Genomic DNA, 14,385 nt, shown 5'->3' with positions numbered 1-14,385 from the left:
CCTGGGGACACAATTCCCTGATGAAGCTGGAGTGGCCTTTGCCTTCATCATCATCCCCTCTCTCATCCCTAAAGTTATCTCCATACCTTCCTCCATGCCCTTTTGCCTTCCTGTTCCTCCATCCCCATCTCGTTCCTATCATAGAATCACAGAATTGTTTAGTTTGGAAAAGACCTTTAAGATCGTCAAGTCCAACTGTCAACTCGGCACTGCCAAGCCCACCACTAAACTACATCCCTCAGCACCACAGCTACATGTCTTTTAAACTCCTCCAAGGACAGTGACTCCACCACTGCACTCAGCAGCCTGTTTTTGGGTTTGTCAAACCTTGCCACGGAGAGATTTTTGTCCAACGAAACCCTTCCCTGGCACAATGAGGCCATTTTTTTCTTGTTCTATGACTTGATAGTAGGGAAAAGAGACCAATCCTCACTTCCACCACAGCCTCCTGGAGCTGAGAGCAATGAGGTCTCCCCTCAGCCTCCTCATCTCCAGTCTAAACAACCTCAGGTCCCTCAGCTGCCGCTCATAAAACCTATGCTCTAGACTCTTCACCCGCTTGGTCATGCCCACGCCCGATCTGCCCTGTCACGGCCCCGCCCCGGAGCATGACTCAGCACACTCCCCAGCCGCTGACTGGCCACCCGCCTAAAACGCACACAGCGGGCGACGGAGAGAGGGGCGCGCCATTGGCTCGGCCTGCCGTGACGTCATCCACAGTGGCCGGGGCGGCAGGCAGCGTGACTCAGCACGTGGGTGAGTCAGCGACAGGCGCATAAAAGCGGCGGCAGGTGTGTGGGGTGGATCCGTACTCGGGTCCTGCTGCCATGGAGTTCCCGGAGCTGGGCGAGCACTGCTCGGAGCGCACTTGCAAGCAGCTGGGTAAGAGCGGCCGTGCTTGAGAGCTTCTGCTCTTTCGCGAGGGAGCCGTCGGTGGGCACCGTCTCCCCGAGACGTGCTTGGCAGCACCTATTCGAGTGGCACTCGTAAGGGAGGAAAGCTTCTGTACTGGGCAGCGTGGGGGCAAGTCCTCTATCCCTAGTCTGTATAAGGGTGCTCTGCTTAGTGGCAGGTACCAGTGCTGCTGCGTCTGTAACCGCTGTTCAACTGGTGTAAGAAAGAGTGAAGGTTGAGTCTAGTGTGTCTTGTTCTTGCTTGTTAAACTGTTAAGGAGTGGGGGTTTTTAAGAATGAAAAGTTGTTTGGTTTTGTTTTTTTTTTTTTTTTTTAAGCTTGGGCTTTGTGTTTGTGCTTCACCTCCTAGTGTCTGACTAGTGCCTCACTAAAGTTTCTGCATTTGAGGAGCTCTCGAGGCTTGCAGCTTGGAGACTTCCTCTCCTGTGAAATACAGCCTCCCCTTATTCAGAAATTCAGCTAGAGTGCCTGCAATTTCTTAGCATCATTTTTTCCCTGTAAAACTAGAAAGAGAGCACCACCATTTTTGCACCCATCCCAGAGCCAGGAGTAAGACCCCCAACCAGCCAAGATACCACACAGAGAAGCTCAGACTCAGTAAGGAGGCCCAGCCAGCACACATGGATGATATTGGCATAGCCATCAACCTTTTTCCTACCTAACTGGGGGGCCACCAGGCCCCCTGGCCTTTGTGTGTCCCCCCTGCCCAAGTCACAGGGTGTGCACCCTGGGTACTCACCAGTGATGAGAAGGATCCCTCAGCCCAGATGGGCTCAGCTTAGGGCTTCCCCCCTTCCTGAGGGGGGTTAAAAAAGGGAGTGGGCAGAGAGGGCAAAGTGGTCACACCTGGGGTGGGAGGAGACTCCAAGAGAGCCCAGGTGCTCTGAGATTTGAAGGCAAAAAGGGGCAGATATGGTGGGAAAGGGGAGGTGCTGGTGAAAGGAGGGGATTTAAAAATAACTTTGTTTTCCATAAATCTTTCATAATGCACAACTGCAGTTCATGGTTTGTTTTGCCTTTATAAAAAAAACAAACCCATCAACACTTCATGAAATAAAGCACAATTCAAGGCTGCACCTTGAATATTTGGTTTGGTTTTGGGCCCCTCAATATCCAAGAAGGATATTGTGTTGCTTGAGTGCGTCCAAAGAAGGCTGGCAAAGCTGGTGAAGGGCCTGGAGGGCAGGGCTGGTGAGGAGCAGCTGAGGGAACTGGGATTGTTTGGCCTGGAGAGAGGGAGGCTGGGGGGAGACCTCATTGCTCCCTGAAGGGAGATTGGAGTGAGGTGGGGATTGGTCTCTTCTCTTTAGTATTAGGTGATAGAATGAGAGGAAATGGCCTGGAGTTGTGCCAGGGGAGGTTTGGGTTGGAGATTAGGAAAGAGTTCTTTGCTGCAGGAGTGGTCAGGCATTGGGGGAGGCTGCCCAGAGAGGTGGTGGAGTCCTTATCCCTGGAGATGTTCAATAAAGGTGTGGACATGGCACTTGAGGACATGGTTTAGGGCCATGGAGGTGTTGGGTTGATGGTTGGACTGGATGATCTTGAAGGTATTTTCCAACCAAACAATTCTATGATTCTATGCTAGTCTAACTGGATAAAAAGAGGGAGAGCTTATCACTTGTTTTAGTTTTAACATTTGTGAAAAATGACATAGTTTCTTTAGAAAGAAATTGCAATGTGGCTAGACAAATAATTTACTCTAGAATTTATTTGTAGCCTTTTGTGTGTACTCTTATAGCTGTAAGCTTTGCTCCATGAGAATCTATTTTCTTTTTTTTTATTCCTCTGACAGATTTCCTTCCTCTGAAATGTGATGCTTGTAGGGAAGTCTTCTGTAAAGATCACATCCGTTATGATGACCACAAGTGTAGCTCTGCCTACAAAAAAGTAAGTTCCTATCCTTGAGTCAGTAATTCACCCTGCAGAATTGCCAAGTCACATAAAAGGCTGCTCTGAAACATGACCTGTGACTTCAGTAGAAGGGGATGGGAGAACTGATGTAAATTAATGACACAGCTGAATTTCAAATAGGTAGAAACATGACATTTCAGAGGTCAGTTCTGCTAAATTCTAGTTGCCTTCACTTAAAATGCATCTTCCCAGAGAGAAGTGCTTTCTGTTTTAAGCAGTGTATTGTGACCTAAAACTTTCTGAAGCCCCAGTCCTTTTATGTTGAAAGAGAGCAAACATGGAACCACAGGAGAAATAAATAGAATAAATGGGGCCAAACTTTGATATCTGGCCCTTACTTGGGCTTTGAAGTGTTCAGAGGCTGTAATTCCAGAAAACTTGGAAGTATACTTTGACTTACCAAACGTTGCTACAAATTGTTTTGGCAAAGCATATCTGACCTTTTTTGGATAATGATCTGCAGTTAGCTTCATGAAGTATCCTTAAAAGCATTGGTAAACAGATAGAACAAAACCCACCTGTGAATAGGCTTCTATTGACCATGGGTATGAGAAGGGTGAGGACAGAAAAATAATTGGATTAACCAGTGTTGTATCTTCTTAGAATGTGCAGGTTCCAGTGTGTCCTCTCTGTAATGCACCCATTCCAGTGCAGAAGGGGGAAATACCAGATATTGTAGTTGGAGCTCACATGGATAAGGACTGCAAATACAATCCATCACAGCAAAGGCAGAGGGTAAGGAAACTGCTCTTAATCTAAACCGTCTATATAATTCTTGTGAAGTTAGATCTTCTGACAGCAGAACCTGTTAGGCACTTGCTCTCTTTTTATCTTAATTCTTTGTGCTTCAGCTTGGTCATGAGTTGGGAAGCTGATGACAGAAAGCAGGCAAGCACTGTCAGTTTAATGTCTTCTGTTATGCAGATCTTCACCAACAAATGCCTAAAGCCAGGCTGCAAAAGGAAAGAGATGATGAAGGTAATTTGTGAACAGTGTGGTGGCAATTTCTGCATAAAACATCGGCATCCTCTGGATCACAACTGCAAAGGGAGCAGCCATCCCACCTCCAAAGCAGGGTAAGCTGGATTTATAATACTTTGACCTTGAGCTGAAATTTCAGCTAGTGTCAGGAGTTGGTGGGGAGCTCAAATAGGGAGTTCCAAGAACCTTTGGTCACATCCATAAAACATCCACTATTTCCTCTATATCTCAGACTTCATTTCTAAAAGTGTGTGAGCTGAGGTAAAAGCCTGTCAAATGTTTTCCTAAAATTCTTCCAAGCCTACTTGTATCAGTCTCTCCTAACTGAAAATGTGCACTGACCAACTCAAGTACCCTTTGAGATCTGGCTCTAAATACTAGAATCTTAAAGTTCTGCCCAGTACTCTGAAATTGCCAAGAACAATCAATACTTGGCCAGGCCAAGTATAAACTTGGTTTTAATAAAAATGTCTCTTGCAGGCAGATGTACCTTTGCTATTGTGTGCAATAGAACAGCAAGACTTGTGAGATGGATGCAGATAATTAAACTGCATGAAAGAGAGAAACTACTGGCACTGTGCTGAGCTTGGTTTTATTTCTTTGTAGATATGCAGCCCTGATGAGAGCCTCTCAAGCTGCCTTCAAGTCAGTGGGAGCAATTGGAGTGCCATCTAAAGGGAGCCTTCAGCACAACAGGTAAAATCTGTCAAAGGAGAAAAGAGAATAAACATTGTTTAAAAATAGTCTTATGTCAACATGGTGTAGGAGTGCCACTGTCATGCCTCTAACTGCTTGAGACTTGGTAGTTGACCTTTAACTGGCATTGGCAGTGCAGTAGAGTGGTTCTGACAGCACAAGTAAATTTTTGTTTCGACCTGGAGTGATTAAAATAACCATATAGACACAAGCATTAGGACAGCAAATTGTAGCAGCAGGTTGGTTTCCCACCTGCTCAGTGTGAGGCTTGGTCAAGTCCTAGTAAAACAGTGTCATTGGAATACTGAGGAAAGCATAAGGGAGCATCTGAGTTAAAATGTGGCCCTTGCTATGTTGTACCCCCTTGTGACTGCAAGTTTTAGGTGCATAACCCTTACAGTGTTTTCCTTTGTCTTTCAGATGCAGATAGAGGTTCTTTACATCTGGATCACACCTGTCTACTTCAAAGTTAATTTCATCTATAGCTTTTGATGTAATTAGATTTATTTTCCTATGCAGTTAAGTTATTTTTGTATCATAATGGTTTATGCATTCAATAAACTGTCACTCTTTGCAATGCAGCTTTATTTGTTCCTGTATTTGGAATATAAGAATTTACTGAAAAATACTTTGTGGAGGGAAGTAGGGCATGGTGGTAGGAAGGACAATTAAAATTAGCATGACTTAAAGCTGGCTCTGTTTTGTCCTGTCTGAACCATGAGTCTCCTAAGGTGAAAGCCTGAAATACAAGCTACTGTCATGTGCCAATCATTTTGGAAGTGAAGTGGCACACAGTTGAGCATTCTGCTTGATAAAACATCAGCACAAAGCAAGTTTTATATAAACTGCCTCTTGGTTTCTGGATATCATTGGAAGTGTTTGATTTATAAAGCCCCTACCTAGGTTTTCTAGGCTTACCTTAAGCAATTCACTGAAGGCTAGTGCTCAGACATGCACAATATCATTCTTCATGATTTATTGCCCCTTAGATGGGAATCTAGATTTGCTTTGATATTTTCTTTAGCTGGTAGGGGAAATAGAATTAACTGTCTCCTACAATGAGAATGAGGCCAAAATACAGCACTGTCGAGGGAGGCTACTCATGCTGTCTTTCCAAAAAGCATAAACAAGTGAAGACATAGCAGATATGTTCCATCTAGTATTCTGATCAGCTATCTTGGCTCTTTAAAACTGCATGAATATCCAGCTGCTTAGCTTGAGGCCTGAAATATTGTAGGCTGATGAAATGGAAATGTGCTGTTAATGAACAATGCTAATTCCCCAGCTGGGATCTAAGGAGACCTCTCATCCAGCTAATTGTGAGAAAAATGCCAAGGCTTACTGATGATGTCAGTGGGGTCAAGACCTCAATTTCATGTGTCATTGGAACCGTTCCTCTGCATGCTGGGGCTGGTTGGCTGGGGTGTTGGGTTAGTCCTAACTGAAGGGTAATTGCAGTCCCTGCAGCTATGAGTGCACTGCACTGTTCTGCTGAGGTTGGGAGGCTGAGCAGTTTGTGTAGCAGAGAATGCTGTGTTCCCCGACCTGGGAAAAATAATCTTTGATAATATTGCAGGAGATGTGTGCTTAAATGTAGTTAGTACATGTGCTTGATGTGTTTGTTCTGCAGCTGTGCAGACTCTTACGTGCCTCTTGTTTCTCTTTGAAGAGGCTTAATTCTTAGAGCACAAATGCTGCCTAAAGAAGAAATGTGAATTTATGGTCCCTCACAGGGGTAGCATGTAAACAATCAATAGATTGAGTTGTAGGCCTCTCATCAGAAAGAGCAGTGATAATAGAATTTAGGGCCAGCACAGAACAAAATATCTGTGCCATCCTGTATTTTGGATATGCAATGTAGGCAAGAGGTACCACTGCTGAGTTCATGTAGTCTAATTTTATGCAGGCGTGATCAAAATTGTGATTTGAGAGCATCTGTAATACTGTGTTTAACCACAGGATGTCACAATAGGATGTGTAATAAAACAATCATCATTTTAGGAAGTCTAAACATAGAAAACATGTCTTCCCTGTTTGCATTGGAACAAAAGCTTAAATTACAACTCTAATTTTAGATACCAGCACCTGCTGATTATCATGTGCTCTAAAGCCATAACTCAGCGCTAGTGCTACAACACTAGGATGTCTATAGTCTTCCTGTGTAATGTATAATGTGTTGTGTTCCCAAACACTGGTGCTATGAGAAAAGGTTTTCACTGCAGAGCATCAGGTGCTGACCAGGGCTTGAGGAGATGGACCAGAGCTGAGAAGTGTTGAGTGTGGGACAGGATTGGCACCCTGCAGTGTGGGGAGAAGAAGGAAGGAGAGGAATGGCAGAAGATGTGACCCTGGTTTGGACAGAAGGGTGAGGGTGCATGCAATGGTGCAGGGAGTTGTTGTCACCAGCCATCTGCTACCAGAGCCAGCATCTCGGCTGCTACTGGGATCAACACAAATAGAAACAAAACCGTATTTAAGGTTGTCATAAAAGCTGCTCCTTCTATGTGTGTGTTTGTGGTAAATATTCTCGCCCTTAAATTACCGAGGGAAAAGGGAAATGTTTGTGTGTTGTATTTATAGAAAATGAAAACAGGGAAAGTAATTTGTTCCCTGGAAACCTTGTCCTAGATGCTTTCTCGTTCCCTCAAACCGCACCTCAAACCAAACTGTTTGGCTCTTCCCAGCGCGTTCCCTCAAAGCCGCTGAGAACAGCAGGGAACGCTGTCTTCGGCACGGAGCCTTTGGGAACTGCTGGCTAAAGGGAATCACCACCATTCCCCAGAGAGCCGCATCTCTGGCATGGGCGACCTGCAGCACCCCGGCTTGTACGGGGAGCACCAGAGCTGGCCATCCACCGGGTGTCCTCCACCGCCAGCGAGGGGTGGATTCCTGGCAGAATCTGGGCGGATTCCCGGCAGAACCAGGGGCGTGGATTCCTGTCACAAACCCGGTGGATGCCGACTCCGGCGGGGATCACCCAGGCAACGTTGGGGTGGGGCAAACCCAGAGGGCGGAGCCGTCTGCCATGGCTGATCTCGGCGCAGAAATATGACGTCATATGCTCCGTCAAAGCCGGCTGAGCATACCTCTGCACACGTGTTCCAGGTGGGCGTTTTAATTTTGAGTCTGGCTTTTTATTGGTTATTGTTGCAGATTGGCATGCCGATAACCAACCAGACGCCTCCGTTTTCTCCTTGTAGCCAGTGGGAGGGAGGGGGCGGGCTGCGGCGCCAAGCGTGGGGCTCAGTTAAAGGTGCAGCGGAGGCGGGTCCGAGAGGTGCGTGAGGGGAAGGGGTGAGGGGATGTTGCGTGTTCTGTGTTGCCCGCTTCGTGGGGCTACCTGTGGGCACCGAACCGTGGGGCAACTACAGCTGCAGGGGGGGGGGTGTAGGTATCCCCGGAGGTCTCCCTGCCCCTCCTGGCCTGGGGTTGCGGGAGAGTTGGAGTGATTCGGACACAGGCGTGGTGGCGGTGACTAAGGGTCTGCTTCCCTTCCTTCCCTCACAACCACCCCTCCACACACACCCCGTCCTCGGTTCTGCTTCTTTCTCTCGCTTCCTAGCCGCCTGCCTACTACCCCTTCAGAGAGGGGGAGCTGGGTTCCAGGTATGCCGTGCGGAGAAGCCGGTGGACAGTACTGGAGCCAGGACAGGAACGTTGGTTTTCCCTTGAGAGATGGATCATGTGGCTGCACTTGAGAAGATGCAACTCACATTTAAAACCTTTCTAGTCACAAGGTCTTAGCTTACTCGGTAAAACGAAAAATAAAGCCCCGGGGGGTTGTGTTGGGAAACCAGAGAGGTGGTGGCTCCCCAGCACTGTATGCAGCGGTCCCACAAGTGTGGCTGCGTCCTGGGCTAATACAGCCTGTGCTCACAAGCCCCTGTCCCCCAGCACAGATAGGAGGGAAAGTAACGCACAAAACCCCAAATTCTGGGTTGAGATAAAGAGCTTTATTGGAAGTGAGATAATCCAATACTCAATTACTTTAGCCTATTTGCAGAGAAGTGCAGCAAAATGCAGAAGCAGCACCAGAAGCCAGTGACCTCCCCATAACCCCTGAACTGCAGCCTGTTGGCATGATAAACCCAACCCCCTAAAAAGTCCAAAAACCAGAAGCAGCAACCAGAACAGGAAGCCTCTTGTTACAATCTGAACTTCAAGCCCCCTGCTACTTTGCTTCAGCCAGCGCTTTCATTTTGAAGCTGGCACGTTGGCAGCATGGCGTTGAGTTTCATCAGCAGATTCAACTCAGCCTGTGGCAAAATGGAAAGATAACAGTTGTGAGGCAAAATTCTTTGAGCACAGTTTTTCCATATTAGTTTCTATGAAAGCAGGAAAACATGCAGTTTAAGCAGAACTGATAATTTGCCTGTTTAGTAATGAAGTAGGAGTATGTATGTATGTACACACGTGTCAATGAGATGATTAACAGACACATTGATGTGTTCTGAGGAGAGAGCTGCTTGGTGTTATTGGAGGCAGCCAACTGACCAAACAGTTCCATGTGGAAACAGCATCAGTTATGAGGAATTACTACCAGGAAGGCCAGTGAAGCATCACCTCAGGGAACATTAGGTGTTGAGTTTTCTGCAGGAGAATAACAGTTTTACAGTAGTTTAACTATAATGTATTCCTAAGGGAAGCATGGTGAAAAATCCCCAAACTGGATCAAAATTAGGTGCAGACATAGATTTCATAGTGAAGTAGTCATACATAATTCTTAGTCATATATACAAAGTTATACTGGTATTTAATATATATATGAAAAGGTTCTAATTGCAGTTTGCTTTCTTTTACAGGCTAGTTTTATTTTATGATGCCAAAAATGAATGTGGAAAAAAAAGAAAAGAAGGCAGAAAAAAGAAAAAAGCTAAAACAGCCTTTGGCCCAACAGGGAGAGCTGGAATTGGAAAGTGAACCAAAGAAAAAGAAACAAAATCTGCAGGTATCTTTTCCCAGTTTTGACTTTTTAATTCAATGAAATGTGGATATAATGTCACCTGTAATGTGAGATGGCTGTAGTGATTCAGTGCTGAGTCTGACTGTACTATTTGATTCAGTTGCAATGATTCCATGGATGTGATATGCCTAGACTGAAATTTGAGAAGATGAATTAAGCCAAATCTGGATGTGGTTGCAGCAGTGAGAGCACATGTTTGTTTTGGATGCTTCTGTGAAAGGCAGAGAAGTGGGTGAGAGAGTGTGGGTGAAAGGCGAAGGAAACAGCTTTAAGCAACTGTCATATGGCAGTATAGGCGTAGCTTAAGTCTTCATGTGATCCTAAGTGGTTGGAAAAACATGAAAGATGTTTTCTTGGAAGTCCTCTTGATTTTTTGGACAGAATGTCATGTGGCCAGAAGGTGTCAGCAGTCTCTCTTTGTTATTGAACAGTTTAAGAATTAATTTTCTGAGAATGAAATCAGTGATACCAAGATGTTATTGACATAGAAACTTAGAGCTGGAAGTTTTATTGTGGTGGAAATGATACATAAACAGGATGATTGAATTCTGCTGTTTTGAGTGGTTCCTGTAAAGTGTGGGTCAAAGAAATATGAAGTGGCTTGATACTGCTGAGAAGTGGACCAGGAAAGGCAGAGTTGGGGGTTGGGTTGGTTGGTTGTTTTGGTTTTGTTTGGTTGGTTTTGTTTCCCCTCAAACTCTCAAGCTGATGTTAAACCATGCTCTTAAAAGCTGTCTAAATGTTTCCTGGCCTAACATAAAAGGGATGTGAAAGTTGCTTGTTACTTCATTTATCATGATATGTATGGCTCAGTGGAGCTCATATAACTAAATAGTAATTCTTATTTTGTTGTATGCCTTTATTTAAACTCATTGACAAGAATGTTTTTGAGACCTTCTGTGAGCATAACTGTTTCAAGCTATTGCATTTAGAGTTAGTGGAGTATAATATCAGAAAATCCAACCTATTGGTAGTAGCTATTCAGAGGTCAGTAAATTCTTGCAGTTCTGGACTCAGCAGAAATTTTTCTAAGCAGGGAAAGATTGATTCTTTGTATCAGAGCAAAAATGGAAAATCTGGTATTTACAGCTTAATAAGAGTGTTCCTTCTTTCCTTTGTAGAGTCTGTATTACCAACTTTAGATTCACATAATTCAATTTGAGTGAAAATAATTTTACAGGATAAACCAGTGTGGAATTGAAATGTCAAAAATGTGTTGCCTGTGACAATCTGTGTAATTTCATATAAAAGTGGGAAAAAAAAAAAAAAACAAAACAAACCCAAGCAGGCTTCAAACCTCCAGCAAGCAGGGCCATCTGATGTCACAGAATCACAGAAGTGATGGGTTCTTGGGACTCCTAAATTATTTTTTGTTGGCTGTGCAGACTGTAGGACTGTGAAAGAAAGAGCAAATACAAAGTGGAAAGAGGAATCCTTAATACTGTTAAGGAACACCACTAGGCACAGCAGCTCTGAAAAGTTACAGAAGTTTGTGTCAGTGGTTGGCTTAATCACGTCTATAGCATCAGTTTTAGGGAGTATCATCTAGGGCCTATGACAGGCCATATTTTGGCATCAACTGTGTAAACTGTAACTGTTGATAGTAGGAAAGAGGAAAGTAGCAAACCACATTGTTTGTTTGTGATGGGTGTTGAGGGTGAAAGATACTAGGCAGATCGTACATAACTTTATTTCAGAAAGGGTGAATGAAAGTTAGCCTTTTTACCATCTTAGGATTGTTACTCAACGTGTGCACTCCCAGCTTTGTGTGAAATACTCAGTGAAGTCACAATGACATCAAACTTTGCCACAATGGCATCAAACCTTGTCAGGGCAGGTAAAATTGCTTCGTGTGTACCCTGAGGCAGCAGGGATGTGCTCGGTTAGCCTGCATGATTCAGAAGGCGGAATTTGGAACAAAAATGAAGACAACTGCTGAGAGTGTTTATTCTGCAGCCTTTACTTCCTTTGAATTTATTTCTGTTACTTTAAAATTAGCTGGAATCTTGATAGATCTCCAGAAATTCCTGAATAGCAACAACTGGGTCGTGATGACCTGTGATTGAGTTTTAATGCAGTAACTGAAGGAAAGATAACTTTTCTTTGTTGCATTTTTAAAGATGGGTAGACTCCAGCTTCTCTGAAGGAGCCTCATATGTGATGAACTAAGTCAAAAGACAGCGATGTAACAACACTGCTTCTGCTGGGGGAGAGAGGTTTCATTGATTCATTAAGTCAGTTTCCTGTGATTTACTTTTTTTTTTCTTTTCCTATTCCAGTTCAGTAATTTTAGTCTCCAAAGTGGACAATGTAAATCTATAATTGATTCTGTAATAGAGCTGCAGGCAGGCAACTTGGAATGTGTCTTAAGTGACTGGATTTAGTGTACATTGATCATTCCTTCCTGAAATTTGTTTCAAAAATTCTTACCAGCCTAACACTGAAACATTTTTCCTTGGAACAAGTTGACCTTTCAGAGTAATCTTGATGTTTTATTGATTTTCATCTGCTCGATGTCTTCTGTTTGCATTAAATAGCAATGAGCAATTCAAGACCAATGTGTTTTCATGAATGGTCTTAGAACCACAGAGCTCTAAATGACACATCTCTAGTGGGGCTGAGCAATATGAGACTTCAAACTTCATTCAGCCTTGTGCTTTTTCTGACAGATGTTCATAATGTTACTTTTTTGTTTAGCTGCTTGAAAATAAAACTCATATCTTAAACATTGTTACTTATTTTTTTGTTTTTACTGCCTGGACTGCCTATTAGTTTTACTTGTAATTTACTCTAATTTATTGTAATTTTACTGTAATTTACTAACATGCTTGTATGTTAAACCTTCTGAGAGCTTGAGTTTATTCTTTTGGGTTGTCACATAATACGGGCATAAAGAAAAGAGATTTAAAAGATGCCATCTTGACTGGTTGTCTGAAGTTGAACGCTGGCTTCATAATAAAAGACTTTCTGATGGGCTCTGAGACAAATCAATTTTGTTTCATTTCTCAGAAAAATAATATTTGTGATGCTGCCAACCAACTTGAAATAAGAGAAGCATTAGCAGTGCCTGTTTGCAGTTACTTGTGTCTTGCTTCTGTTTGTGGATTCCTTCAGCATGTCAGCTTGTTGAAACAGCAGTAGTGACACGGCACTGTACGTGGGGAACAACATGTTGTGGTTGCTTTGTTTATGAAGGCTGTTTGAGTTCTATCCAGAATGACCTTACTGTACCAAAGGATCTTTTAACCTTGTCACTTAAGGGTAGATCTTGTTTCTCCAGTGCTGTTTTCAGAGCTGGAGGCTTTGTACAGACAGTGAGTTCTTCTAGAGTTGAACATCTATTGGGCAAGACTTAAAATTCGTAATCCGTAGAAAACAATATTAATTTCCTGTTTTCTGCTCTATTTAGTCTAGTAAACATTGTGTGGTTTAAGGAAAATTACAGTGACTAGGAGGCAATCAATCTTTATAAATCAGATCCTGTTGGTTTTGGTTGAAGGGTACTTTAGGTAGTGCTCACACAGTCAGTGGCTGGCTCTTTCATGTCTTCAGCATTGCAAATGGTTGGAGGAGGAGGTATCGACATTTTCCCTGGGTAAAGGGTAAAAAAAAAAATCAGTGGGAAAGGAATTTAATTTTTGAGATTCCATACAGATAGTACAAACAATGGCAAATAAACAAGTAGCTCATGGTGTTTCCTTAAGCAGAGGCCCAGCATGCAGGTGCCCAAACAGTGAGGTCTGATTACTAAATGGAAAAAATGGCAAAATTAGTAGGGAAAGGGTTTTTCTGCTCAGAGATTTGGATGTTAACATGAAGACCAATAAAGAGGTACTAAGCTAGTACCTCAGCAAGGCAAACCACCAAAAAAAAAATTAAAAATAAATTCTTTAAAATCATTGTTCACTTGTAGTAGTGGAAACCACCATAAAATTATTATGTTTAAGCTGTAGAGATAAATATTTTGTCATGAGCTTGGCAGAATAGCTTGGAATGCTGCTTTGATGGCATCTCTTGTGCTGCTTGTAATCAGGTACCTGGGGTAGTAATTTGAATGTTTAATGAATGCAAACCAGGCATCCATGCAACAAAACCTATCAAGCAGATACTGTAAAGCTATCAGCGGAAAGTGTATTTATTTATTTGACAACCCACTAATTCATGCCAAAGCCTGTTGTTGAAATAATGAGTTGTGGGTGATTTGCAAACAAACTCAGTAATCCTTTATTATTCCATTTGTTTGTTTATTTTTTTAAAAAACTAATGGGAAGCTTATCTTATAGCCATCTAAAGAACTTGTTTTGTTTTTCCCCATCCTAAAACGTTGCTATGAAGTTACAACTTAGTGTGATGTTGCAGGATTTTCTTCTGATTGCCAGGCTGCCAATATTAGGTATGCCTTATATACATTAAAAATAGGTTTTGGAAACTGCTTGCATTAAAATTCCACCGTTGACTCTTCCTGCATTTGTTTAGCCTTGCTTTTCTAGTTTAATCCTCTGTTGTATGCATTAGTGTTATCTGGGGTTATTAACTGTTTGTTTAAGAAATATGGAGAAACAATGTAGAATCTTAAATATGAAAAGCTTAATTTTATTTAGCATGTCCTCCTACATTAAGAATCTTGGTCTGTACTTTTTGGTAACCATTTAAAAAAATATCTCCAGCATGCAAATAGAGTTTTGTCCATGTTATGAAGAGAAGATGACATAATCTGTCATCTTTCCCCAATCCCTGTGTCTCCCCTCAATGCCTTGATATAAGGATACATCAGCAGTTAGCATTTTCTGGTGATAAAGGGGAAGTGATGGCTATTGCTCAAAATGGCAGAATGAAATGTCAGTATGGATATTAATGTGATCTTGTTAGTCTGCTGGGTTTGGTCAGTCTGTAATTGGAATCTTGGTTCTGTTGTCTTTT

General features: G+C 42.9%; 1 protein-coding gene across 2 annotated transcripts; it reads left to right on the top strand.

Moving 5' to 3' along the window:
- Window positions 1-772: 772 nt before the first annotated feature.
- Window positions 773-5,077, top strand: ZFAND2A (zinc finger AN1-type containing 2A). 2 transcript variants are annotated; one of them, XM_054390913.1, is made up of 6 exons: window positions 773-882; window positions 2,707-2,801; window positions 3,429-3,560; window positions 3,750-3,901; window positions 4,413-4,502; window positions 4,923-5,077. In XM_054390913.1, exons 1-6 carry the CDS (start codon window positions 828-830, stop codon window positions 4,930-4,932), a joined length of 534 nt encoding a protein of 177 aa, XP_054246888.1. In that variant the 5' UTR covers window positions 773-827; the 3' UTR covers window positions 4,933-5,077. The 2 variants fall into 2 exon arrangements, with proteins under 2 accessions (XP_054246888.1, XP_054246889.1); XM_054390914.1 differs by lacking the exons at window positions 4,413-4,502; window positions 4,923-5,077 and having other exon boundaries at window positions 3,750-3,905.
- The last annotated feature ends 9,308 nt before the right edge of the window (window positions 5,078-14,385 follow it).

Source organism: Indicator indicator, chromosome 22 (assembly GCF_027791375.1).
Source record: "Indicator indicator isolate 239-I01 chromosome 22, UM_Iind_1.1, whole genome shotgun sequence".
NCBI lineage: Eukaryota > Metazoa > Chordata > Aves > Piciformes > Indicatoridae > Indicator > Indicator indicator.
Note: the sequence above shows the minus strand (reverse complement) of the source record. Positions and strands in the feature narration are given on the sequence as shown.

What these genes read in the sequence shown, in the direction of transcription:
- ZFAND2A (XM_054390913.1), top strand. Translation starts at nt 828, where the DNA reads ATGGAGTTCCCGGAGCTGGGCGAGCACTGCTCGGAGCGCACTTGCAAG. An exon ending in GCGCACTTGCAAGCAGCTGG is followed by an intron (nt 883 to 2,706) that starts GTAAGAGCGGCC and finishes TTCCTCTGACAG; the next exon opens with ATTTCCTTCCTCTGAAATGT. An exon ending in CATCACAGCAAAGGCAGAGG is followed by an intron (nt 3,561 to 3,749) that starts GTAAGGAAACTG and finishes TCTGTTATGCAG; the next exon opens with ATCTTCACCAACAAATGCCT.